The 27,391-nt window shown below is 46.7% G+C and overlaps 1 protein-coding gene across 1 annotated transcript in view; it reads right to left on the bottom strand.

The window, feature by feature from the left end:
- Window positions 1-27,391, bottom strand: part of SLC6A1 (solute carrier family 6 member 1) — a 68,296-nt gene that overhangs the window by 17,446 nt on the left and 23,459 nt on the right. The window contains exons 2-4 of the mRNA XM_050979214.1: window positions 4,700-5,113; window positions 1,800-1,931; window positions 268-368 (exon numbers count right to left, since the gene is read on the bottom strand). Of these exons, the coding sequence (XP_050835171.1) occupies window positions 268-368; window positions 1,800-1,931; window positions 4,700-4,934 (468 nt within the window). The 5' untranslated portion in view covers window positions 4,935-5,113. The remainder of the gene's footprint in view (window positions 1-267; window positions 369-1,799; window positions 1,932-4,699; window positions 5,114-27,391) is intronic.

Below are 27,391 nucleotides of genomic sequence, written 5' to 3'. Positions count from 1 at the left end.
TTGTTCAGTAGAATTTTCCTTGGGGGAGTGACTGACCTGTAAGCTCAGTTTTCTGCTCTGAATTTCTTGTGGAGAAAAAAAAAATAAAATAAAAGGGATTTTCACAAAATTGGTTATTTTTTCAGTAAGAATGGATTATCCTACAGATTTCTGTGCGTGCTGTGCTAACCTCACACGCCCACACTGAAGCAGTCTAGTGGTGTATCCACATTTTACTTGGCTTGACATCCAAGAAACAATTCCCCATCCCCTCTGACACACACTTACGGTGGTAAAGGAGTTATACAGGTAGTATATGGCCCAGGAAATAATCACAATGTAGTAAATATTTAGCCAAAAGGACAGGACTGCAGCAGCCAGCCCCACACCTGTAAGAAAAACAAAGAGAAATAAAACCAAGGGCACTTCCAAGTGAGGAGCAAACAGATCACACGGGGCAGGCACCACTGGGATGTGTTGTAGGAGGGAGAATTTCAGTGGTGCCTCGACACAAAGGTGGTGATTTGGGTGAGGGCTCAGCCATCCATCAGCTCACTGCCAACCTTGAGCTCACTGCCCTCCTTGAGCTCACTGCCCTCCTTGAGCTCACTGCCATCCATGAGCTCACTGCCCTCCTTGAGCTCACTGCCCTCCATCAGCTCACTGCCCTCCATGAGCTCACTGCCCTCCATCAGCTCACTGCCATCCTTGAGCTCACTGCCATCCTTGAGCTCACTGCCATCCATGAGCTCTCTCTGCTGAGAGCTCCCTGGCAGGCTTTGCTCCCAGGAGAAGGAGCTAAATCAGCTCATTCTCTGGCAGAGCATCCCCCCAGGAGCTGGTGGCAGATGCACACACAGGAGAATGTGTTCCAAGGCACTCAGTGGAAAGACAAAGACGTGCCAGGGCTCCATCACCAGTGTGTCTTCTGCTCCACATGGACAATCCAGGGGGGTTCTGAGCCATCCAGGACAGCTGTTCCCTGTCCCTGAGCTGGAGGAAGTGCTGACAATACTCAGGATATTGCAAAGCCAGGCTGTCCCAGCCCCTACCAACAGCAGCGCGTCGAGCAAAGCCACCTCTCTGTGAGAGACAATTTCATCCCTCTGCCTTTTCCCAGTGCTAAATCTCCCAGAGCAGGATCCAGCCTCAGCAAACCTGCAGCTCACCCTGTGCTGTCAGTCCCACTGTGTCAGTAATTCACAGCACCACCTGCAGCTCTGCTGGGCCACAGCTCAGCTCGGGAGCTGGGAAGTGCCAGAGGATTTGGGATTAGAAGGGTGAACATCACCCTTGGGATTAGAAGGGTCAAGGTGAAAACCCTGGGGTTCTGGCTATTAAACTCAAAGTGTGGAGTGAGTTTTTCTTAAGGAGTTCAGCATGAAATTGCCAAAAGTGTCTGGCTTCTGAATTTCAGTTTAAAAAAGAGGTGATGCCAGTCTCTGTGAGCTCAGAAAAATCCACCAAAGTTTACCAAATTGCTGTGAACACATCCAGACCTGCTCAGACAGCTACTGCTGGATATGCCATTTTTAACAGCCTTTATGCATTTCTACAGAAAACCCCAAGAGTTTTTGAAGTTCAAAAATAAGTTTGTTGCAATTCTAATGCCTGAATCTTGCTATTTTTAGTGGAGAATAAAAAATATAGCCCAGCACGTTTCAAAATCATCAGTGACACCTCAGAAAATCAGCGTCTTCTCTGCAAAAATCATGGTTTAAATATAAATGAAAGGCACCAAGAAACATCCTTGCCCTGGAAATTTGGGAAACTTCTGCAGTTTGGAACCAAATGAGGAAGAATTGGGATCCATACTGTACCTTTGAACATTGGAGCAAGCTTCCACACTCCAAGGCCTCCTATAGATGTATACTGACCAAGGGAACACTCCAAAAGGAACAGTGGCACTCCAGCAAAAATTAAAGTAAGGAAATAGGGGATCAGGAATGCACCTGAAAAGAAATTTTTAACAAGCCTGTTAAAGTGGGGAAGAACACAAGTGGATTTCCAGTTTCCATCCCTGTTATGTATGAAGAGAAAACCACAGGGGTTTTTTTTTTTCCTCTCAGATGTAACTTCTCAAAAACGTTAGTGGAAATCACACGTGCACTCCTGAACCAGCACCTCCAGAGGTGACAATAAAGGGAAAACCAGAACTCCCCATGGTTTAAATGCTTTCTGCTGAAGTAGAAAGCTGAAATCCAGGAGCCTGTGGGCTTTGCTGCCCTCACCTCTCACGGAGAGCACAAAGGCTTTAACCAGCCCTGGCTGCTGTCCAGCCTTTTATGGGAGCTCAGAGTCAGCTACAAACCCCATGAAATCCTCTCAAAACTCAGCCCAAAAGAGAGGGATCTGCAGGGTTGGGAGGAGGGCAACGTGCTTTAGTTCTGCTCTGATATTTTATGGTCTTTTAAGTGCCACTGACAGCTTGGAGTTAGAATAAACTTCAGGGCAGAGCTGAATGCAGAGCTTCACACTCCAAAACGGCTCTGAACCTCCCAGAAAAGTGGAAAGCAAGAAAACCCAAAAAAACCCAAAACACCAAGGCAAAACACCAACAACAGAACCTTCAAAATAAAACAAAACATAAAACCAAACAAGAACAACAACAAAAAACCCCAGCTCCAAAACACCACAGCAAACAACCAAAAAGCCAAAAAACCAAAGCTAAAAAAACCAAAAACCAAACCAAAACAACAAGAAAAAAAACCAAAACCCAAAACGAAACAAAAAACAAAAAAAAACCCATAAACCAAAGCAACAATAAAACCTCCAGAACCCCCCAAAAACCCCATCCCCCCAGCAAAGAAACAAACAAAAAACCAAAAAACCAAACCAAAACAACGACTAAGAAAAAAAATCCAAAACAAAACAAAACCCAAGAACCCCAAAAGACCCCACAGCAAACAATCAAACATAAAAGAAAAAGCCAACAATAACCACAAAAGACCCAAAACAAAACAAAAAACCAAAAAAACCACCTAAAACACCCCAGCAAACAAACAAACAAAAAGACAAAAAAACCAACCCCAATCCCATCCAAAAAACCAAACCAAAAACCCAGAAAAACAAAAAAAAAATCCAAAAAACATCTCAAAGAAATCCTGCAACCCCCCCCCCAAGAAACCAGCAAAAATTCCCCAACCAAACCAACTGAATGTATGAAACATCTCTCCAAACCAGGTTTTGATTTGCTGGTGATTTGCTGGTGACTCCTCCCCCACAAACCAAAAAGAACAGCAAACCAAAACGAATCCAAAACAAAAACCAAAAAACCCCAAAATACCCCACAGCAAACAATCAAACATAAAAGAAAAAGCCAACAATAACCACAAAAGACCCAAAACAAAACAAAAAAACCCAAAAAACCACCAAAATCACCCCAGCAAACAAACAAACAAAAAGACAAAACCAACCCCAACCTCACCCAATAAACCAAACCAACCAACCAAAAAAAAAAAACCAAAACTCAAAAAATTCTCAGAAAAATCCTGCAATTCTCCCAAAAACCAACAAAAAATCCCCAACCAAACCAACTGAATGTGTGAAAAATCTCTCCAAACCAGGTTTTGATTTGCTAGTGCTTTGCTGGTGACTCATACCCCACAAACCAAAAAATCAAAACAAAACAACAAACCAAAAAAAATCCAAAACAAAACCCAAAAAAACCCCAAAAATCCCCACAGCAAACAATCAAACATAAAGCCAAAACAACAACAACAACAACCACAAAAGACCCAAAACAAAACAAAAAAACCCTAAACCACCCCAGCAAACAAACAAACAAAAAGACAAAACCAACCCAAACCTCACCCAATAAACCAAACCAACCAACCATAAAAAAAACCAAAACTCAAAAAATTCTCATAAAAATCCTGCAACTCCCTAAAAAAAACCAACAAAAAATCCCCAACCAAACCAATTGAATGTATGAAAGATCTTTCCAACAGAGGTGTTGATTTGCTGGTAATTTGCTGGTGACTCCTCCCCCACAAACCAAGAAATCAAACCAAAACAACAACAAAACCCAGAAAAGTCCCCACAGCAAACAATCAAACATAAAACCAAACAACAAAAACCACAAAAAAACCCGAAACAAAACAAAAAACCAAAAAAACACCAAAATCACCCCAGCAAACAAACAAAAAGCCGAAAAAAACAACCCCAATCCCAACCAAAACACCAAACCAACCAACCAAAAAATAAACTTCAAAAAATTCTGAAAAAAATCCCACAACCACCCCAAAAACCAACAAAAAATCCCCATCCAAACCAACTGAATGCATGAAAAATCTCTCCAACACAGGTTTTGATTTGCTGGTGATCCCTACTCCACAAACCAAAAAATCAAACCAAAACAACAACAAAACCCAAAAAATCCCAAACAAAAACCAAAAGACCCCAAAAGACCCCACAGCAAACAATCAAACATAAAGCCAAAACAACAACAACAACCACAAAAGACCCAAAACAAAACAAAAACCTAAAACTCCCTAGCAAACGAACAAAAAGACAAAACCAACCCCAACCTCTCCCAATAAACCAAACCAACCAACCAAAAAAAAAACCAAACTCAAAAATCTCAAAGAAATCCTGCAACTCCCCCAAAAAACCAACAAAAATCCCCAACCAAACCAAATGAATGTGTGAAAGATCTCTCCAAACCAGGTGTTGATTTGCTGGTGACTCCTGCCCCACAAACCCGCCCAACCCAACGTACCTCCGCCGTTCTTGCCGCACAGGTACGGAAATCTCCAGACATTCCCTAAGCCAATGGCATAACCTACACAGGACATAAGAAAGTCAAATTTCCCTTTCCAGGTGTCTCGGTCTGGAAGGTCCGTCTTCTTCTTCTGCACTTTTACTACCAAGGTTTTGGGCTTGTCGTTGGTGATGGAGGCGTCGACCTCGGTGGAGATCTGTCCGTCCGCCACTTTGGTGCCGTTGGTGGCCATGTCTCGGGGCTTGGCAGGCGAGGCTCTGGCGGCGGCGGGGCGGGAGATGTCAGCACCGGTCCACGTGGACAGCAGCTTTGCGGCTCGTGGCGATCCGCCCGATCCACCCGGGAGCGACGGCGAGCGCAGGGCCGGCCCGCGGAGCCACTGCGTGGAGCCTCAGAGCGCCCCGGAGACACCTGCGCGACACGGGCACACTCAGCTCATGGCTGTGGGCACGCTCAGCTCACAGGCACACCCAGCACACAGGCACACTCAGTACATGGCTGTGGGCACACTCAGCTCATGGGCACACTCAGCACATGGCCACGGGATCACTCAGCACATTGCCACGGGCACACTCAGCTCACGGCCAAGGGCACACTCAGCACACGGGCACACTCAGCTCACGGCCAGGGGCACACTCAGCACATGGCCACGGGCACACTCAGCAAACGGGCACACTCAGCACATGGCCACAGGCACACTCAGCTCACGGGCACACTCAGCACACGGGCACGGGCACACTCAGCTCATGGGCACACTCAGCACATGGCCACGGGCACACTCAGCTCATGGGCACACTCAGCACATGGCCACGGGCACACTCAGCACACGGGCACACTCAGCTCACGGCCAAGGGCACACTCAGCACATGGGCACACTCAGCACATGGCCAAGGGCACACTCAGCTCATGGGCACACTCAGCACATGGCCACGGGCACACTCAGCACACGGGCACACTCAGCACAGAGGCAAGGGCACACTCAGCATGCGGGCAGGGGCACACTCAGCACGCGGCCAGGGGCACACTCAGCACGCGGGCAGGGGCACACTCAGCATACAGGCACACTCAGCACGCAGGCAGGGGCACACTCAGCACGCAGGCAGGGGCACACTCAGCACGCAGGCAGGGGCACACTCAGCACACGGCCACGGGCACACTCAGCACACGGGCACACTCAGCACACAGCCAAGGGCACACTCAGATCACGGGCACACTCAGCACACAGGTACACTCAGCATACGGCCAAGGGCACACTCAGCACACGGGCACACTCAGCACATGGCCAGGGGCACACTCAGCACACAGGCCAAGGGCACACTCAGCTCACGGCCATGGGCACACTCAGCTCACGGTCATGGGCACACTCAGCACACGCCCATGAGCTCGTGGGAGAACTGGGCTCTGCTCTAGGGTTTGGGGCTGCACCAAGCAAGGGAGAATCCCTACTAAACAAGCCCCAAGATCCACTGGTTGGAACTTTTCCCTATGGATCGCCCGTGTGTCATCTACAGAAAAAAGAATTTGCAATCGACAGAAAAATGAACTTAAAAAAACCCCAAGGAATAGCAGTTGCCACCTTTAATAGTGGGAATACTGAATTTAGAACGTTTGCTGTGATGTTACCAAAACAGTCTCCAAGACCCATGGATTGTATTTTGTCCTTCTAGATCTCTTATGAGTCTACAGTAAAAAGAATTTAAAAAACCCAAACCCCAAGAAATAGCAGTTGCCACTTTTAATAGTGGATTAATAGCGAATTTAGAACATTCACAATTAATCCAAAATGATCCCTGAGACCCTTTTATTATATTTTGTCCCTGTAGATCACTTACAAGTCTATAAAAAAAAGAATTTTCAAAAACCCCCAAGAAATAGCAGTTGCCACCTTGAATAGCAGGTTAATACTGAATTTAGAATGTCTACTATTTTCCAAAAAAATCTCTGAGACCCACTGATTACATTTCATCCCTACAGATCTCTTACAAGTCTACAGAATTAATAAAAAAAAAATAAATAAAATCAAGGCATGGAAGTTGCCACCATTAATAGTGGGTTTTGAGAGTTCATATCAACCAAAACAACTCCCAAGACCCACTTATTATACTCTGTCCCTATCAATCTCCTACGAGTTTGCAGAAAGAATTTAAAAAATAAATCAAGAAACAGCAGTTGCCACCCTTAATAGTGGATTAATAGCGTGTTTAGAACATTCAATATCAATCCAAAACAATCTCCAAGACCCACTGATTATAATTTTTCCAATAGATCTCCTATGAGTCTACAGAAAGAATTAAAGAAATAATCAAGGAATAGCAGTTGGCACCATTCATAGTGGATTTAGAGTGTTCACTATTAGCCAAAACAATCCCCAAGACCCATTTATTGTATTTTTTCCTACAGATCTCTTATGATTCTACAGAGAAAAGAATTTTTAAAAAATCAGGAAATAGCAGTTGGCACCATAAATAGTGGATTAAAACTGAATTTAGAACATTTTCTATTAATCCAAAACAATCTCCAAGACCCACTTATTATATTTTTGTCCCTACAGATCACTTGCAAGTCTAAAGAGAGAATAAAAAAAACCCCAAGAAACAGCAGTTACCACATTTAAGAGTGGATAAAAGTGAATTTAAAATGTTCACTATTTACCAAACAATTCTCTGAGACTCACAGATTACATTTCATCCCTATAGATCTCTTACAAATCTACAAAATGAATTAAAAAAATATAAATCAAGGCATGGAAGTTGCCACAATTAATGGTGGGTTTTGAGAGTTCATATCAACCAAAACAACTCCCAAGACCCACTTATTATACTCTGTCCTTATCAATCTCTGATGAATTTGAAGAAAGAATTTAAAAAATAAATCAAGAAACAGCAGTTGCCACCCTTAATAGTGGATTAATAGTGTGTTTAGAACATTCAATATCAATCCAAAACAATCTCTAAGACCCACTGATTATAATTTTTCCAATAGATCTCCTATGAGTCTACAGAAAGATTTAAAAAAAATAATCAAGGAATAGCAGTTGGCGCCATTCATAGTGGATTTAGAGTGTTCACTATTAGCCAAAACAATCTCCAAGACCCATTTATTATATTTTTTTCTATTGATCTTCTATGAGTCTACAGAGAAATGAATTTTTAAAAAATCAAGAAATAGCAATTGCCACCTTTTACAGTGGATTAAAACCAAATTTAGAACGTTTACTATTAATCCAAAACAATATCCAAGGCCCATTTCTTATATTTGTCCCTATGAATTTCTTATGGGTCTACAGAAAGAATTAAAAAAAAAAATTAAGAAGTAGCACTTGCCACCTTTAATGGTAAATTAAACAGTAAATATTAAAAGTTCACTTTTAATCCACAACAATCTCCAAGGTGCACTGATTACATTTTGTCCCTCTAGATCACTTACAGGTCTACAGAAAGAGTGTAACAACAATTTCAACTAATGGCAGTTGCCATCATTAATGGTGGATTAATACTGAATTTAGAGTGCTCACTATTAACCAAAACAACCTCCAAGACCCACTGAGTAGCATTTTTCCTATAGATCTCCTATGAGTCTGCAGAAAGAATTTAAAACAAATTTCAACTAATAGCAGCTGCCTTCTTTAATAATGGGTTACCAGTGAATTTGGAAAGTTCAGTATTGATCCAAAACAATCTCCAAGACCACTTATTATCCTTTTTCCCTACAGATCTCTTATGAGTCTACACAAAAAAAGAATTCAAGAAATTCCAACCAAGTCATAGCAGCTGCCGTGTTTAATGGTGAATTAATGCTAAATTTAGAATGCTGGCTATTAACCAAAACAATCTCTCTGGTTATATTTTGTCCCTAGAGATCTCTTAAGGATCTACAGAAAGAATTTTAAAAAGTAACTCAAGAAACAGCAGCTGCCACCATTAACAGTGGATTTGTAGTGAATTTAGAAAGTTCTCTTATCTAAAACACCTCTCCCTGAAATGCTCCCACAGGAATTAAACAATAAACCAGATCAATCAATGGGATTTATTCCTGGTAATGATGCCAAGTTTTACACGTGGTTATAATTAGCAGTTAATGCAAGACAAATGTCTGACAAAGCTGAAATTGTCAGCACAGTCAGATGGCAGCCTGCAATGGCCACTCCTCATTTCTGTTTCCAGCCATTTGGGGACCTTTTAAAACATCACTGCTGTTGCTAGGTACACTTGCAAAATCTAAACAAAGCAATAATCAAGGAAAATATGGATTATGAAAAATGACTTGGGGTGTTTTAGTCAACTCTGAAGTGCTTGTGGCTCCTGCAGGCTTCCACAGCTCTGGAAAGAGCTGGAAACAACCCACTGAAATAAAGCTTTCCATGTCTTCTGTGACCCATCCATGACCCATTTGTTGTCTGTTTTCTCTTGGTAACTCCTTTTTTCAGCCCAGGGCTCAAACCAGGGCTGCGGCACACGAAACGCTGGCCAGGGTGAAGAAGCTGCACCTGGTGTTGGCAGCACCGGGCACAAGGTCAGGCAGAGATCGACAATAGTTTTATTTAGACATTTTTGGAAGGGAGGATTGAGGTTCTAACTGAAAGTTGTGGTAAAAGAAACATAAAAAAAAATATGTAAAGGCAATTTTCTTGGAATTGTCATTTCTGATCGCTGCGTGATTATAAAGCCATGTGCAAGTATTAAAGGGAAGTTTTTGGTTGGAAGCTGGAGAGAATCAGCTGTAGGTGTGGTTGGGGTGAGGAGAGAACAAGGATGGTGTTTGTAACCTTCCTTCCTGTCTGTTCCACCTCAGGGTGGGACTCAGAGAGGGAAAATCCATCTCTGCCTGCGCCCTCACAAGCCCTGTGTGCAGATATCCCCCACATCCCACATCCCCTGTCCAACCCCCTGGGCCCAACCCCAGCACTCCCAGCTGTGCCCAGCATTCCAGGCCAGGCATTCCCTGCTGCAGGGGGAAACTGGGATGGTGGTGGTGGCAAAAGGGGGCTCCTCCTGGGAGAGCACCCCGAAACTGGGAGCTGCCCTCTGCGGGGCCGTGCGGGGGTGGCTGCAGCCAGCTGCAGGGGGCAGCCCCAGATGTGCAGTTTGGCAGCTCCATCTGCTGCTCGACAGCCAGAACTGATCGTGGCTCCAACACAGCCTGGAGGGAAAAAAACCCCACCAGGGTGTCCTGGGACTTGACAAAGAGTCCTGCACTGGATTCGATTTGTTCTTGCTGCTGCAGTTTGTGTTTGGGCTGGGCTTTGTCATCAGCTGAGTTTCCAACTATTGGAAGAGGCTGAATGTTGAGGATGAGTGGAAAAAAACCCCAAACCAAATAAAATAAAATAAAATCTCCCTCCAATAACTCAACCCTGCATGGAGAGATCTGCACGTACATCTCTTGTTTGGTTCATCATGAGGGAGGAATTCTGGCTCCCAGGGATCTGGTCTGAGTCAGAATGGGACAACAAAGTCAGGAGGGACAGGGATTGAGGGGACAGGGATTGGAGGGACAGGGATTGAGAGGGACTGGGATTGAGAGGGACTGGGATTGAGGGGACAGGGATTGGAAGGACAGGGATGGAGGGGACAGGGATTGAGGGAACAGGGATTGAGGGGACTGGGATTGAGGGGACAGGGATTGAGAGGACAGGGATTGAGGAACAGGGGTTGGAAGAACAGGATGAGAGGAACAGGGATTGCAGGAACAGGGATTGAGAGGAGAGGGATTGATAAAAACAGGGATTGAGAGGGACAGGATTTGCAGGAACAGGGATTGAGAGGGACAGAGTGAGAGGGACAGGGGTGGAAGAACAGGATGAGAGGAACAGGGATTAGAGGGACAGGGATTGAAGGGAACAGGGACAGAGAGGGACAGGGAGAGAGGAACAGGGATTGAGGGGACAGGGATTGAGAGGAACAGGGTGAGAGGAGCAGGGTGAGAGGAGCAGGGATTGAGCCCCTGAGATCTCCAAACAGGCCCTGCAGGTGAGTGCTGAGCATGGAGCCTGTCCTGCTGCCCCAGCCCTCCCAGGCTCTGCAGGGCTCTGCTGGGCTTTAAAGCCTCTGCTGAGTGCACAGAGAAACTCAGCCCAGTGCAAGCCTCTGTGACAAAGACAAGCCAGAGGGTCAGTCAGGAAATCTTCAGGAACCTCCTGGAGGAAGGAGCCCAGACCTGTTTCAGCACTTCCCAAGACAGCCCAGCACATCTGTGTCAAGGCTGAGGGGTGGCTGGCAGGCAGCCTGGGGCTTTTTATGTTAAAGGATATTGAAAACAGGGGTTCAAACAACCACCTGGGGATGTGCTGGGCTTTGTGCCACGACACCACCACTGCACACACCACAGGTACCCCAAACCTTGGCAGCAGCAGACCCAGAGCCTCAGCAGAGGCTCCTTTTAGAGGATGCAGGTGGGGATTGATTTTGCTTCTGTGCTGCCCTGGCACTGCTGGTGCCACCCTTCCAGCTGCCACTGGCATTGGCATGGTGCATGGACATTGGTGCATTTATGGGCACGCAGCACAGCAGCTCCAGACAATGAACAAATACTTCAGTGCCACCCTTTGGAAAGCAGGGGTTTTTCCACACTATGAGAAGTAACTTTTCCCAGGCCTAAGAAGTAATGCCAACAAATGACCAGAGCAGAAGAGGAGCCTCCCCTCCAATGCACACTCTCCATACACTGCAGTGCTTCCTGGCTTACCAAAACCTGGAAGAACTGGCAGTGCAGCAGCAAAGACCCTGGGTGCACGCTCTCTAATCACATTAGGCACTATCCCACAGCCCTGGGATTTCAATTTCAAACGGCTCTGACATGGAATGGGACAGAAAGACACTTATGTAAGCTCCACGGGCTGGCCTGGGCAGGAGGAAGTGCAAACTGCAGCAGTCAGGCAGCAGAGCAGGTACAGCCCTCGCCGCCTCTGTGGGGAGGAGATGGAGAAATCCATGAGACAGCTCTGTCTTTGCTCCCCCATCCCTTCAGGCCAGCCCTGAGTGTGCTGGGAAGGGCACAGCAGCTTCCCACCACATTCCTCAGGGCACAAAAGAGCTTCCTTGACTTCAGTTACTAGGGCTGCCGAGCCAAATGCTGCGAGCCCTCTGCAGCAGGGGCTGCATCCCAGCTGGGCAGGAATGGCCTGGGGGAGCCAAGCTCACATAGCAGCCAAGGGCCTGGGCACTGCCAGGGAAACTGCCACAAAGGCAGGGCCACTGCACAAAAGCAGTTTTCTCTCTCCTGGGCTGTGCCAGAGTGGGCTGGGGGAGCTGAGCTGATGGAAGCGCACAGCAAGATTGCTGTCCCCTCTCCCAGGGTCTCTCATGTGGCAGCAAAAGGCAGGGAAATCTCTGTTTGTGCAGGACCAGCTGTGCAAGCATTCCTGCTCAGGATGGGGCCAGGCAGTGGGGCACTGGAGGGAAAAGCATCAGATGCAGCCTCCAGACTGTGGTGCCCAAAGCAGGATGTGAGAACTGATTTTTGACACGTCTGTATGGATGTCAGCGTTGGGAACAGCAGAATTGTCCATTCTGGGGGCCTGAAACTTCTGGAGAGCAGGGATCCAGTGCCCACTTCTGGAAATCCCAGCTCACTGGTTTCAAAGTCACCTGCAAAACATCCCCTTACCAAACCCCAATGAGAACACATTTGTGAAATAACCAGAACTGCAGAGGTAAACCTGGGAAAACCCTCTCTCTTCTGGCACGGCTTTTGAATCCAGCTGTGCTGACAGCAAAGGCAGCAGAGCTCAGAACCAGATCCCTGTGCACATCTGGGCCCCAAGCCCTGCAGGAAGGAGCCCACCTCAATTCATTCTTAAATGGTCAAAACACCCACAGGGGGATGAAACCCTTCTCCAGGCAGGACACACTAAAGCAGGAAAGGCTCCAGTCTGAGATGTCACAGCCCAGAAAGGAGGTTTTGGAACAACCTGGACAAGGTTTGCCATTCCAATATCAGTTCTAACCTGTTCTGCTGCCTGCTGCTTCTGCAAGCTCAGGTTCCAGATTATTCACTGGTTTTTGTTTTGTGGGATCATGCAAGTCATCCTAGTCCTAGCAGGCTGGCAGAACCAAGCTGTATCCAGCAAATATTTTCATTTAAACCAGCTCCATTCCCTGCCCTGGACCCCTCCAGGTCCCTCTTGTGAGGGGCCCCAAACTGACCCCAGGGTTTGGGGTGGTGCCTCAGCAGGGCCAGCTCAGGGGACAATCCCTGCCCTGCTCCTGCTGCCACCCCAGGGCTGGCACAGCCCAACACTGGCCTCTTGCCCACCTGGGCACCCCTGGGCACCCCTGGGCACCCCTGGGCTCGTGTCCAGCCCTGTCCAGCCGTGTCCCCAGCACCCCCAGGTCCCTCCCTGCCACACAATTTCCTTCAGGCTTCAGTCCATGAAAGCTCCTCTGCTTGCTCCCAGTTCCACCAGCCCTAAGGAAACAAATTTCCTCTCTGGGCACCCAGCAGAGCCTGCATGTGAGGGAAAGAAAGACAACAGTTTCCTAAAAATAGCCCCTCCTGCCTCTCCCTGAAGGGTGGCAGCCTTCCCATAGCACTGGTCTGTCTCTCGTGGGATGCACAAACTGCCACAGGAATCCAAGGAAATCCCATTGAACTGTGCCTTGGAAAGAGCCCCACCACCCCCAGGAAGGAAAAACTGTTATCCAATCTTCCCATGCAAGGATAAAATAAAGATGAAACCCCAAAAGCCACAAAACTTGGCCAGAACTGTGCAGATTTCTGTGTCATGCAGAGATTCCTGAGGAGGCACCTGAGAGCCCAAAGAACAGATATTTACTGCCCAACTCCAGTCAGGGATGAGATTTATCATTTTCTGTAGCTCTCCTGGCACAAAACCCCCTCTTAATGTGAAGATGTAAAGGTGTAACCTGTATAGAGAGCTTGTCTCTCACACAGTGCTGCTAGCAAGGACACAGCCTGGTTAGAGACTAAAATAAATATGAATCACTTAATCCTCAAAAAACCCCGAGTTTCATGTGAAAGAATTTACTAGAAAATGTGTAGCTGTGCAATTAAAAGGGATTCTGCAATCAGTCTGGAAAAAATGCTGCAAAATTAAAGAAAAAACCCACAGTAAAATTAAAGAAAAGGGAAACAAAAAAGGAGTGCAAGGTGCAAAAACCACAGGAAGTGCTGGCCACATAGCCCATGGCAAGGTTATTTCTGAAAGACAACGGATTCTGTTCTTTTGGTTGACATCAGGGGCAGGAGGCAGCAAAACACACTCAAACCACGAGTGCAAAATGATCCTGACAACCCTGGGAAGACTCCCAGGCCCACTGCAAAATCTCAAATATTTCCCTGCCAGCATGGGTAAGATTTGTGGTAAGGTTTTTTGTTTAAAATAGATGATAGGTGTTGGAAGGAGCAGGTTTTTCCACTCATCATGGAATCAAACCAAAATTATGGAATAATTTTCCCACTCCTCATGGAATCAAACCAAAATTATGGAATAATTTTCCCACTCCTCATGGAATCAAACCAAAATTATGAAATAATTTTCCCACTCCTCATGGAATTAAACCAAAGCTAACTGATGACCAGTCCCTCACACCGATTTTACAGTGATCAGCACCAATTCCTGATCAATCCCAGCAGCTCCAGCAAGGCTGGGGGTGGTCACAAACTGTTTGGAGTGTTGTTTCTCCTCAGCCCACGTTAGCACCATCTGCTCCTGCTACTTCATATTTACCCACCACAACATTTTGGGCTTCCCACCTGCTGGAATGGTGTTTCCTTTGCTGCTTGCACTGCTGTCTTTGCCACCATTTCTATTTTTAGCTTCTAGACGGATCAAACGAAATAAATAAAAAAATAAATAGAAATAAATGCAATAAAAGTAAGTAGAGTAAAATGGAATAATCACCATCTAGTGCAAGCACTAGATTTTCACTTCTAGCTCCCACACTTTTTCACTTCTAGCTCCCACACAGTAAATGGGATGTGCTTTAGGGAAGCAAGGACAGCATTCCCATATTTCTCTGGACTCCTGGTTGTACTCCCATCCCTCTGAAGTCCAATGGAGCAGGGTGAAAACACAAATCACTGCTGCACGAAATGGGTTTGCTCCTTGTTCTTGACATGGATTGGGGGTGATCCTTTAGCCCTGGGTGGTGTTAGTTGTTGTTGTGCAGACCCCAAGGCCTTCCCTGAGAGCCCACGCTGGTTTGCAGGGTAGAAAATGCAACACAGAGGCTCAGAAAAGGACAAAACTGGAAAGTGCAGCATCTGGGGATCAGGGAGAGGCTCAAACAAGGACACAGCTGGTGCCAGTCAGCAGTGGGGCTGATGCTCCAGCAGGTCCCTTTATCCCTCTGCTGACACCCAGGAGATAGCCCAACACTGCTGGTCGGTGCTGGCTGCAGAAACAAAGCCAAACTCAGTGGAAAAGTGGATTTACTGCAGAAATTAAAGGTTCTCACCCACAGGTACCACCAATGACAAGATTTGCTCCCCTTCTCCCATCCCCTTACCCGGCAGGAGATGAGGGTGCTGGGGAGCCCAGCCACCCCTTTCTCCTGCTGTTCTGCACCTCTTTTTTGGGCCTTTTTGGAGTCTGTGGGCAGGAGTTGGGCAGCTCTGCCTCCCTGCCTTGGGGACACCCAGCTCCTGGGGCCAGGGGGCTGCACAAAGCCCGGCCTTGGAGACACACCAGTGCAGGAAGCCAGCCCAGAAAAAGGGAGCAGCCAGTGCTCAGAAGGGCAGAGCCATGTGGCCAGGCAGGAGGCTGGAGCAGAATTCAGAGCAGAGTTTCTTTGCGTGCCAGTGCAGTCCCTGAACCTTCAATAACCACGCTGCTACGCTCTCCTCACGGGCTCTTTTCTTCTCCAGCATGAACTAATGACTAGGTATGAAAGACTTTGTGCCTCGTGGGGGCCAATACAGGCAAATAAAAGCACATAAAAGCTCCAGGGGTCACAGTCTCTGGGGAAATAAAAAATAAAAATAAACTCAGTGTAAGTAATTGGGGGTTGTGGTGTTTGTGAGGTCCCCGGGATGAGGTGAGAGGTGAGAATCTGACTCCGTGTTCTCAGAAAGCTAATTATTATAGAGTATATTATAGTATATTATATTATATGATTATATTATATGATATTATAGTTATAGATTATATTACTTAAGTATATTAGTATGTATAGTATATTATATTAGATCACATTACATGATAATTATATATTATATTATATTGCAGTATATATAATTAGTATATAATTATATTATATTATATTAGATATTACATTATATTAGTACATTTATTATATTATATTACATGACATTATATATTATATTATAGGGTATATAATATATAGATTATGTATATTATATTGTCAGTATGATTTCATTGATATCTATATTATATTATATCTATCATTATATTCTATTTATTCTATGATCTTATATACTCTTATCTTGCTCTTATAGTTCTGATCTCTATATTCTATTACATTACTCTTCTCTATATCTATCTATTATACTTACTCGTCTATCCCTCCATTCTACTATCTACCTTACCATTCTCATATCTTCTGCTATACTAAAACTATACTAAAGAAAAAGAAGGATACATTAGCAGGATAAACAAGAATGGTAATGAAATCTCCTGACTGACTCCTGGGAGTCCAGCACAGCTGATGGTGATTGGTCATTAATTAAGAACAATTCCCATGTTTGGATAAACAATTTCCAGGCCACATTCCAGGGCAGTAAAACAGGGAGAAGCTGAGGCTTCTCGTCTTGCCAGAAGAAGGAACCCTGGTGGAGGGATTTCTCAGAAATTGTGACAGTGATGGGGGTGGTGTTTGTCATTTAATATTTACCAGTCTCTAAGCTCTGTGCCGTTTCTCCTCCCAAAGAAGAGAATGCCCTGGCAGGCCAGAGCCCGATTTGCTGGCAGGCAGTGTTCCAGGAGGGAAAGGAGATGGAGAAGGTGGTGCTACTGCCCTGCATCTGCTCTGCCATTGCCTAAACCTGCCAGAGCCAGCCCTGGGCTCTCTGCACCATGTCAGAACTCAGCACATCCCTCTGGCTGCCATGGGTGATTTGAGACCCTGGCAGGGGGCTCAGAGACCTTGGCACAGAGTTAAAACCACCTGTGCCTTTGATTTCAGCCCATGGAAACAATTCCCAACTCTGTGTGAGGAGTTACAAGCCACAAGAGTTTGAGTAGAATGACAGTGAATTTGTCACAGGATGAAAAAGCAGAATTTTGGGGATTTAGAATGGGGTTCAAGAGGCAAGGTGGAGGAATCTGGGCATGTCCTGTCCTTCTTCTTCTTCTCCTTGTCCTCCATCTCCTGCTGTGCTGGTGGCAGCTCTGGGTTGGTTTAGAGCACAGACAGACTGTCTGACACAGGTGACAGGGATTGGGAAATGATTGTAAATAAAGCACAGGCAGTTCTTAGTATAAAAAGCCAATAGCACCCCAAGGGCAGGGGCTGTGCCACAGCCTGACCTGCTGGGCAGAGCTCAGCAGGGCAGAGAAGGAATGGGATGGATAACAGCAAATAAACAACCCTGAGAAGCAGAACCAGTGGATCTTGAGTTCTTCTTGGGTCATGGGGCTGGGAAAAAAAAGAGACTTTTGACACTTCAGGAGTCAACACAGGCACAGAATCCCGAGAGCACCAGGGTTCAGCGTGGCTTTGGGAGCCTGGGAGAACCAACACACTGCCCAAATTTTCTGGAGGTGCCACATCCACTCTGCCTGCCTTCTGCGGGTGCTGCTCAGGCCTCTGGGGTTTTGGTTTGTCTGGGGGCTGGAGGCAGCTCCCATCTGCTGCTGTGCCATTTTTTTTAGTGTTATTGTTTTGGGTGAGAGCAGGTGGAAGCACATGTCAGAGTGCAGCAGAAGGAGCATCGCTGCAGCCTGAATTTCTCCTATTTAAAGGAAGCCCTGCCTATTGATCAGCAGCCTGTGCATGGCTCCTGCTTTGTGTCAGCCCCCTCCTCACACACAAGAGCCCAGTGTTGATGGGGAGCAGCAGCCAAGGCAGCACTGAATTCTTCCACCAAGATTCCAAGGACAAAATCCACAGAGTCTGACCCAAACAGCCAGATTTGCACCAAATGCTTGGTGTTCCTCAGCCTCTGGTTTCCCACATGGCCCCCAGTGCCCAGTCAGGCCAAATTTAGACCAGACACTGTCTTAAAATGGGTCTCTAGTCTGAAAAGGCTGCTGGCTCTTGATGCTTGGAAAGGGGCACCTTCACCATTGTGGGGGTGAGGTGGAGAGAGGGAAATAAAGTTTTAACAATTCTGACAATCTCCTCATTAGATTTAAAAATATTACCCAAGTTTCACTGTCTTGAGCTTAAGAATGAAGTTTAAGAATGATGCTTAAGAATGAAGCTTAATTTCTTAAGCTTAAGAATGAAGACACAAGGAGAAGAAAAATAATTTCTGTAGAGCGATGCTGAAGAAAAATTAGAGCTTTGAAGATCACTTCAAACTCAAGCAGAGCTTCAAAATCATCGATAAAACCAACAGAATTTGGGCCACAAAAATGCAACATTTTTCTTCTGGATGTTCTCCCTCGTGCTCCTCCTGCCACCTCCAGTGAGTGCTTCAGATTCTGGGGATCTTTGAGTTTCTCTTAAAGCTGGAAACGCTGCCTGAAAGTGCCAGGGCCGAGTTATTGTTCAGGGGGTGACATCTTGGCATGTCTGAGCTCAGATTTTGTCTGTGTGACTGGGCAAGTCCCTTTGGGTGACATCCAGAGGGGGAAGCTGTCTGCAGCTCCCAGAGCCACCCACCAGGCAGGACCCAGGGAGCTCCAGCATCACAGGGAGGGCTGGAGACACATTCTGACAGACAGAGCCCAGTTATTGCCCTTCTTTAGGGGCTGGCTGTGCCACCTTTGTGCAAGTCGAGCTTCTTTCAGTTTCTATCACTTTGTTGGAATTTATATTTTCTGCCCCCAGCTCCCACAAAACTCCTGGTGGAATTTTAGCCCAGCTCAAGGCCTGCACTTGCCCCAGCCTGGTGGGGAGGAGGCGGCTCTGGCAGATGCTGTTTCCTGGTTCACAAAGCCTCTCCTCACTGGCAACAGCAGCTGCCAGCCCTGCTCATCCAAAGGATTCTAATTCTGGGGCTTCCTCTGTCTTTTAGCTGGTGCCTTCTTTGAGGCAGCTCTGTTTTCTGAATAAGAAAAGTCTTCCCATTTGTGACTCTTACATGCAGTTTTCATACAGAGCAAAGCAAACAAAAAAAGGCTGCAGGCACATGCACATGTTCATGCAGTTAAGGCTGCTGGCAGGAGAAATTGCAAAAACCAGACCATTTTGGAGGGAGTGAAGCAGAGAGAAGAGAAGCCCTGAATCTGAGGTTACCCTTTTCAGATATAGCTCCAAGCTAAAGCCACGTTTTCTATCTGTTCTGCTTTCTTTGATCCTCAAACTTCAATCCAAACCTTCAGGTTTTAATGGGATTGCAGCCTGAACTAAAAGCAGTTTAAACGGAAACAAGAAATTCTTTTTTCCCCCCCCACCCCTCCTGTCAAATCAGGAATTTGAAGCTGCAATATTGAGGTGCTTTGCAAGTCTACAAAACTCTCTGCCTTGAAGTGATAAGGACAAACAATCAGGGCACTCACTCTGAGGGCAGGAGATAAATAGAATAATTTGGGTTTTTTTTTTTTCAGTTGACAAAAAAAAAAAAAAAAAAAAAAAAAGGAAGTGTAAAAGCACTAAAAGAGTAAAAAGCTGAATGGAAATGGAAGCATTTTGCAAGGGGTCAGTGGATGAAAAGCAGTCCTTGCTGGTTGGGGCTGATGGCTCAATTGCAGGGCAATGCCAGCAGGGCAATGCCAGCAGGGCAATGCCAGCAGGGCAAGGCTTCACGGCTGTCCAGGAGGATTTCCAGCCCCTCTCCGGACAGGCACTGGGGTCAGGCTCTGTTCTGAGACCTTGGCACGGCTCTGCAGGCAGCACAAACGCCTTTGGGGGGGCTTTGGAGCCCTGAATCCCAGCCCTAATTCCCGGAACAGCAGCTCAGCAGCACTGAGATCAGCTTCCTGGAACTAATGGGCCTTTGGGAGATGCAAACCTGAATTCTCACGTGGCAGGAAGGCTCTGCTGGGCTCGGGGGCTCCACTGGCCCTGTGGCAGGTGGCACCGAGGTCTGGCTGCAGCCCCTGCCCTCATTTCCCTGCAGCTCTCTGCAATGTCCAGCCCGGGGTGAGGGGACTTGGGATCCCTTCCTGGAGGGGGTCCTTTGCTCCAGAGCAGTCATATATTTTATTTATTTATTTATATTTGATATAAATTTTATTTACTTAAAAAAATTTTGCTGTAAATTTTATTTGATATAAATTTTATTTAAATAAATTTATTTATTTATTATTTTATATCTATTTTTATATATTTTATATATTTATTTCTATTTAATTTATAAGGTTAAAAGGGCACCCGGGTGGTTTTCACCTGACTGCACTGATGGTTTAAATGTTGAATATATTGAAGTATCCTACAAAGATTTCCAGCGTGGAGGACATGCATTGAAAACCATCAGCAGAATTTTGGTTTTACCTGTCTGGAGCTTTCTAGCTGCAAAGAAGCTTCAAAGCTTTGGTCAAAATTAATCTACTGAACAATCTCCTCAGGCATGCCTTGAGTTTCCACCAACAGCTCCCCTTGCTGGGGACCATTACAAATACCTGCCTCTGACAGCAGGTCAGTCATTTCAAACACAAAACAAAACACCCACTTTGCAGGCTGCAGTGTAAACACGGAGCTACAATTTCCTGCCTCGTGAAGGAATCGATTTGTGAGGTTTTTTATTTAATTTTCAGCAAACTTACCAGCAGCCAGCCACGCAGCAGCTCAGAGCTGCCAGCTGGAAGGGTCAGGGAGCCACAGAGCACCCAGGGCTGGCTCCTGCCAGGGCTCAGAGCCTGCTGCTCCCATCACACACAGAGATAAGGCACCACCAGGGCTCCCAGGGGAGCTCAGGACAGCAGCAAAGGGTAATTCTGCAACCTGGGACAGCGTCTGGGACAATCTCCCCCTTGCTCTGCGCTGCAGGAGAAGCCCTGGAGCTCTGGAGTCAGGCTGGAACAGAATGAATTCCCTGGGATAAGGGGTCAGGAGCCCAGAGCAGCAGCAGGAGGAGGAGGAGAGAAGCAGGTCCCAGGCAGAACAGGGCACCTGGGTCAGTTCAGGGCCAGGGGAGCTCTGAGCAGAGCAGAGGTTCCTGGGGAGCTGGATCCTCACCTGAGCCCATGGATCATCTCTGCTCCCAGGGGACAGCTGCTCATTCTAAGGCAGAAATTGAATTATTCACTCCCAGCCACGACAAACCACATTTCCTGATCTCTAGGGCATGTTTTTCACAAACACCTTCCTCAAGGAGGGAGGGATTTTCCCCCACACCATTTGTTTGAATAATAAACCACTTGAGCAAAAATGTGACACATGGGAGTTATGTATATTTTTTTTTCCCTCCTGGAGGAGATGAGGTTAAGCTTGCCTTTTTTCCAGAGTTGTACACAGTTCATCAGCAAGAAGTTCAAGGAGGAAAAATGTGTTTTCATGTCGGCTAAGAGTGCACACAATGCTTGCCTTGCTCTCAAAATGGATGAGTCTGCAGCTAGCTGCAGGACTGACAGCTTTATTTTCATCTGCCTGCCCTGACAGACCATATCAGGAAACATTCTTCCAGATCCACACTCGAGGATTTGAACATTCATGCTGAGACCACTTTAATCTCATTTGACTCTATAGAAAAAAAAAAAATAAAAGCCCACTCATGTATGCATTTAGCTACATCAGATAAAACCTTGTTTGCTGCAGCAAATAATTTGGTTTTTTGGTGGATTTTTGCCTCCCCTTTATTTTTTTTTTTTTTGGGAACTGCTTTTTCTCCCCCTCAGACTTTCACAGCCTTCCAATTGCAAGGTTTGTGGCACTTGCCGAGGGTGAAGGAATCTAATTTGCTAATTCAATCCTCATTTGCAAACTAATGACTGTGAGCACGTCTAAAACCAACACTGAGACATCTGAGAGAGCGGCCATGGTGGGGAATGCATTCTCAGAGTAAACAAAACCACCTTGCCACTGAGGCATTTACAGCCTGAGCACGTTTCTGCTCCAGGAATTCAGCCTCTTCCTGGACAGCAGCTCCATTATTAATGAAATTAGCAGCAATAAAACCAGATTCAAGCCTTCCCCACTGCTGGGCTTCTGCAAGAACTCCAGCTGGACTGGCTTTTGGGTTAAGGCAGCACTACAGGAGCAGCAATAATCCCCCTCCTTCTCAACCAGTGCTTCAGATTCACCCAAGAAATGACATTGCTCAGTGCTTCTCTTTAAAACTCCCCCAGCTCTCTAAATTCCAACTCAGAGTAAAGGACATATGTATGAAAATGAACAAAAACCCCAAAGTGAGCCATCAGCAGCTCAGCTCTCTCTGTTGGCATTGCTTTGGGCCACATCTGTAGCTGATAATCAGCAAGAATTCAATTTCCTGAAGCACACCTGGAAATCCTGCCTTTACCCACCTGCAAAATCTGCCTGTGACCCTGGGCTGGCAGGGGGGATCCTCACTGGGAAAAAGGAATGTACAGATCCCCCAGGGAGCACAGCCCTGCCACTCAGGTGCTGCAAATGACCCCTAATCTCAGCCAGCCCAAATGAGATCGTTGTGCCAGAGTTTCTCCAGGGGAGAAGAGAGCCCTCAGGCCATCACAGATGCAATAATAAATTAATTTAGTTGAGAAAACAGCCTGAAAACGGGGATTTGTTTTGGACAGTCAGGAAAATGTGTCTTCTCAGCTGCTCTTGGATAATAGATGAGGCATGTTATTTATCAGCAGGCACCCAGTGATATTTAGGATGGATTAGCCACTGCTGCTTTGCTGCCATGCTGTAGCCCATGTTCTACTCCATGCTTTTCCCTCCATGGATTTCACTTCATCCCAGCCCAGGGGCTCCTTGGATTTGAAGCATTCCACTTCCATCAGCACCTCAGGACTGCCCAGACAGCCTTTCCAGGCAGGAGTGGATTTCCAGGTAAATCCAGGCAGCAGATCTTAGAAAAACATGTGTTTTCACCCTGGGACAAATCAGGGAGCATTGATCTTGCACGGTGCCCCTGAGTTCTCTCAGCAGCAGCAATTCCTTCCTGCCAGGGTGGGACACACAGCAGCTTGCAGAGGGCAGAAATCAGGGGAGGAACACTTGTCTGGTTTACAGCAAAGGCAGGAAAAAGAGGAAGGTGAAATGGCCACAGCCATCTAACAGGAACTGGCTGAGCTGGAATGGGAGCCTGGTCCAGCACTCACATTCTGAAACAGCAGCTGGGGTGGGGAATGCATCCTCAGAGGAAACAAAACCACCTTCATGCAACCAAAGCAGTTACAGCCTGAGCGTGTTTCTGCTCCAGGAATTCAGTCTCAGACTCCAGAGCACCAAGTTTTCCACATTTCCACAAATTTTTCCCCACCCAAGAGGCTCTGGAGGATCAGGAGGCTGCAATCACCTCCAAGGGCAGCCTCTCCCCACCCTGAGCTCTTCTGGAGGGGAACATCCAAGTTTCCAAAGGTTACCTGGACTTCAAAAGAGCAGCTGACACAGGGTCTGTCCTCCTCCCCTCTCAAGCTCAGAGTCCAAAGGATTCATCCCACCAGTTCCCACCTTTTGGAATGAGCACCTCAGCAGCAATTGGGTACCCAGAGCCCTGGGGAAGATTTAGCACCTGAGCTCTGACTGTCTGTGCCATGAACAATTTCCCTCTTCACCTGAGGGGTTTGGTCAGGAGGGGCAGGCTGGAAATAAACTACAAATCAAAGCAGTGCACAGAACAGCTTGGCAGAGAATAAACCTGGAAGGATCTCAGCTCCAATGCAGGCTTCAAATGCAAGGAAAAAAGAGCCCCCATTAATTACCAACCACCATTTCTGCTTTTCTACATTTCCAATACAGGTTCCAAATGCAAAGCAAAAAGAGCCTCCCTTTATTACCAACCACCATTTCTGCTTTTTTTACATTTTATTTTACATATTTGATGGAAAATACTTCAGGGCTCACTGAAGGCAGGATGGTGCCACCTGAAATCCTTCACAGAGAAGCCCCAGGGTGCTGGTGGGCAGATCCCAGGTCCCACAGGATCAGCACCAAGCAGAGCATTCCAGCAGCCAGGCAGTTCAAAGGGCTCAGAAAATGCCAGCTCAGCTGCCACACTCAGCCCTGTGGAACAAGCTCATCAAATTACCCACTGGAGCACTTCCAGGGACTTGCTGAGCTGGGGGATTTGCTTGGCTACAATGGCACAGGGAATTTCAGCCCCATTGCTGTGGCCACAGCCTCTGGAATCTCTTGGCCCAGGGAATTTCAGCCCCATTTGTGGATCTGTTGGCCCAGGGAATTTCAGCCTTGTTTCTGTGGCCATACCTGTGGGATCTATTGGTACATGGAATTTCAGTCCCATTTCTGTGACCACACCTGTGGGATCTCTTGGCCCAAGGAATTTCAGCCCCATTTCTGTGACCACACCTGTGGGATCTATTGGTACATGGAATTTCAGCCCCATTTCTGTGGCCACACTTGTGGGATCTCTTGGCCCAAGGAATTTCAGCCCCATTTCTGTGGCCACAGCCTGTGGGATGTGTTGGTACAGGGAATTTCAGCCCCATTTGTGGATCTGTTTGCCCAGGGAATTTCAGCCCCATTTGCATTCCCACAGCCTGTGGGATGTGCTCCCTCCATGGATATTTGCCAGTTCACCATCCCAGGGCTGTGGTGAGAAATAATTCAGTGCTGGGATGGGGCAGCCAGCTGGGAATGCCAGAGCAGAGCAGGGACGTGCTGAGGCAGGGGAAGGGAACCTGGCCAGCCTGCAGGGAGCAGGCACAGAGCAGGCTTTGCTCAGGGAGATGCTGGGCAGGACATCACTGCTCCCCTGCTCACCCTTCCAGTCCCAGCTGCCCTGCTGAGAGGTGGCTGCCACAGCAGAGAGGGGACTCTCTAAACCACCCCTCTAATCTCAGGAGTGGGATTTTGGACCACACTTTAATCTAAAAGTCCACCCTGTGCTCTCTTCCTCAGGCCTCAAGTATCTGAAATCTCTCTGAATTTCTCTTCTCCTAAGGGCTGACTGCTTTCCCAAGAAGCATTCTGATCAGGCAAGGGAGATATTAATATTTTTCTTTCTTTCTCTTCTCCCTTCTGGCCCTTTTGCCATGCAGAAATGGCACATTTTTGAATGCCAGGCTTTGACATGCTCACTGAAAAGCAGCTCCCAGGGGATAAAAAATTAAGGTGACCACCACACTGTATCACTGATCTCAGCTACCAAAATACAATTTTTGGGGGACTAGAGCCCTTCAAGCCCCCAAAATCCCAGCCAGTTCTCACTCACAAACAGAGCTGCTTGATTTCAGGATGAAAAATTACCAAGTGAAAAAACAAGTGAAATTTCTTTTTCCAAATGAGCTTTATATTTAACCTTCAATTATATTAAGTGTGCCATAAAAGTGGATGTACTACTGTAATTATACACTCAAAAAAAGGCTGCCTAAAATCTGAAATGATTGCACTGTTTCATTGCCTGGCTGCTTTAGAATATTTCCTTTTCCAAGCATCTCCTACCCTCAGTCCAAGAGGAGTGTGAAAGGTGACAGGATCTCTCCGAGCCCTGAGTTTTCCTCAGAAAATTGCACTTTCAGGTTCCACAGAGCCAAGAGAAGCTTAATTGCCTGCAATTGCAATTCCAGGCACTGCAAATCATGCACAGCTCTCCCATGAAAGCATTGGAGAGCTAAGACTTAATTAGCATCCCTGATTAAACAGCAATTCATACAGCCATTATATCTTCCAGTCAGGCAGCACAGTGCTCTGGAAAAGCAGAGAAGGGGGGGAAAAAAAAACCCCAAAACCACACACACTCCTCATCTCAATGAAAAATCCACCTCCACCCACCTTCTGCAAAGTTCATCCTGGGAAATGTTCATTATTTACCATGCAAAGGGCACTGCCAGGCAGAGCAAACTGCACCTGTGTGAGAGGTCAGAGAGCCCCTGTGCCAGCCTGGCAAAGGCACAGGAGCAGCTCAGGGAGGGGACAGCAGCACGGAAAGGCTCCCAGAGCCAGTCGTGGTCCTGCAGCCTGGGCAGGAATGGGGCTCTCAGCTCAGGGGTGCTGATGGAAGTCTCCAGAACAGGCTTTGCTCAAACTCTGCCCTGTCAGCACATTTCCCCTCACAGAGAAAAGCAAGGCACAGCTTCCCATGGAATTTCTGGGATTCACATTCTCTGAGCCTCAGAGAAAGGGAAAACAATTTAATCTCATTTATCTGTTTATCTGAAGGGAATTAATAATGAGATTCTGGTGTCAGTGTTGTGATTCATTGGCCAATTGAATCCATGGAAGCCAAGGTGTCACTTCCCAAGAATATTCCTGGGATTCACATTCTCTGAACCCCAGAGAAAGGAAAAAACCAGTTCTTATCTCATTTATTTGTGCTGTTCACCAGTGGAATGCACTGTGGAAGATTGCTTACCTGAAGGGAATTAGATAATAATAATTAGATTATTAGATTGGGTTCTAATAATTGGATTCTGGTGTGAGTGTTGTGATTCACTGACCAATTAAATCCAGGTGTGTGTCAGGACTGTCACAAAGTTCTGGGCAGTGCAGTGCTGGGCAGAGTCAGTGCAGAGGTGATGTAATGTAATATAGAATAATAAGTGCAATAAAGTAGTTAATTAGCCTTCTGATAAGATGGAGTCAGGTGCATCATTCCTCCTGGATGTTGGGCAGAAATATTCACTGTGCTGCTCCTCTTCTGCCCTGCTTGCATGTCAAGGATCAGCTGCTCCCTGGGACAGCTGGCATGGCAATTCTTCATCCCCTGCTGTTGGGGACTGAAGTGATGGCAAAAGGGGAGCAGGAGCCACACTGGGAGGCAGAGGCACCTCCAGGGACACCCTCCCTGTGCTGGGAGGTGGCTTTGGGCTGGACTAAGAGCTCGTGTTTGGAGGTGGAGGAAATCCCTTGGATTAGGAATTTCCTGAGTATAATTATTCCCCACTTAGTTCTGCCCTAAAGGTGCTGCCTTGCCCCTGTGTCCTGCTGGATTTGGGAAGATCTCCAGACAAAGAGGAGCAGCGTCTGTTGAGGTTTTTCCCAAGTGGATCATGCAGCACCCAAACCCTGGCTGTGCTCTCCAAGGATCATTCCAGCCCCTTGTGAATCTCATTTTATGAAGCCAAGCAGGAAAAAGGCACAAGAAGCAGCGATGGGACAACAGCAACAACAAAAAAAAGGAAAAGGAGCAGAAGTGAATTTGCACCACGTGTGCAATCACCACCACAGAGCAACATTTTACCAGGAGAGGAGCAGGGTTAACAACACTGCTCCAGCAGCCTCTCAGTGTTCTCATCAGGAAATGATCACAAATCACGGGGGATTTGTGGGTTTTAATGACAAAGCACAGGGTCAAGAACTGGTCTGGGCTCCCCCCACACTGCTCCAGGGGAGCACAGGGAGGTTTTGGTAGCTTATCTCCCAGACAAATGGGGAATTGCACTGAGCAGCGTTCCTTCCCTCGCCAAACTGGAAATCTTGGCCGCATGCAAGAGGTCTGTGAGGAGGATAAATAAACTGTCACAAGACAAGACTCCAATAAATTAGCCAGACAGACAGAACAAAGACAGATGGGATCTAGGAGGAGAGGGGGTTGCTGTATTTAGTGTCTGAA

Source organism: Serinus canaria, chromosome 12 (assembly GCF_022539315.1).
Source record: "Serinus canaria isolate serCan28SL12 chromosome 12, serCan2020, whole genome shotgun sequence".
Classification (NCBI taxonomy): Eukaryota; Metazoa; Chordata; class Aves; order Passeriformes; family Fringillidae; genus Serinus; species Serinus canaria.
Note: the sequence above shows the minus strand (reverse complement) of the source record. Positions and strands in the feature narration are given on the sequence as shown.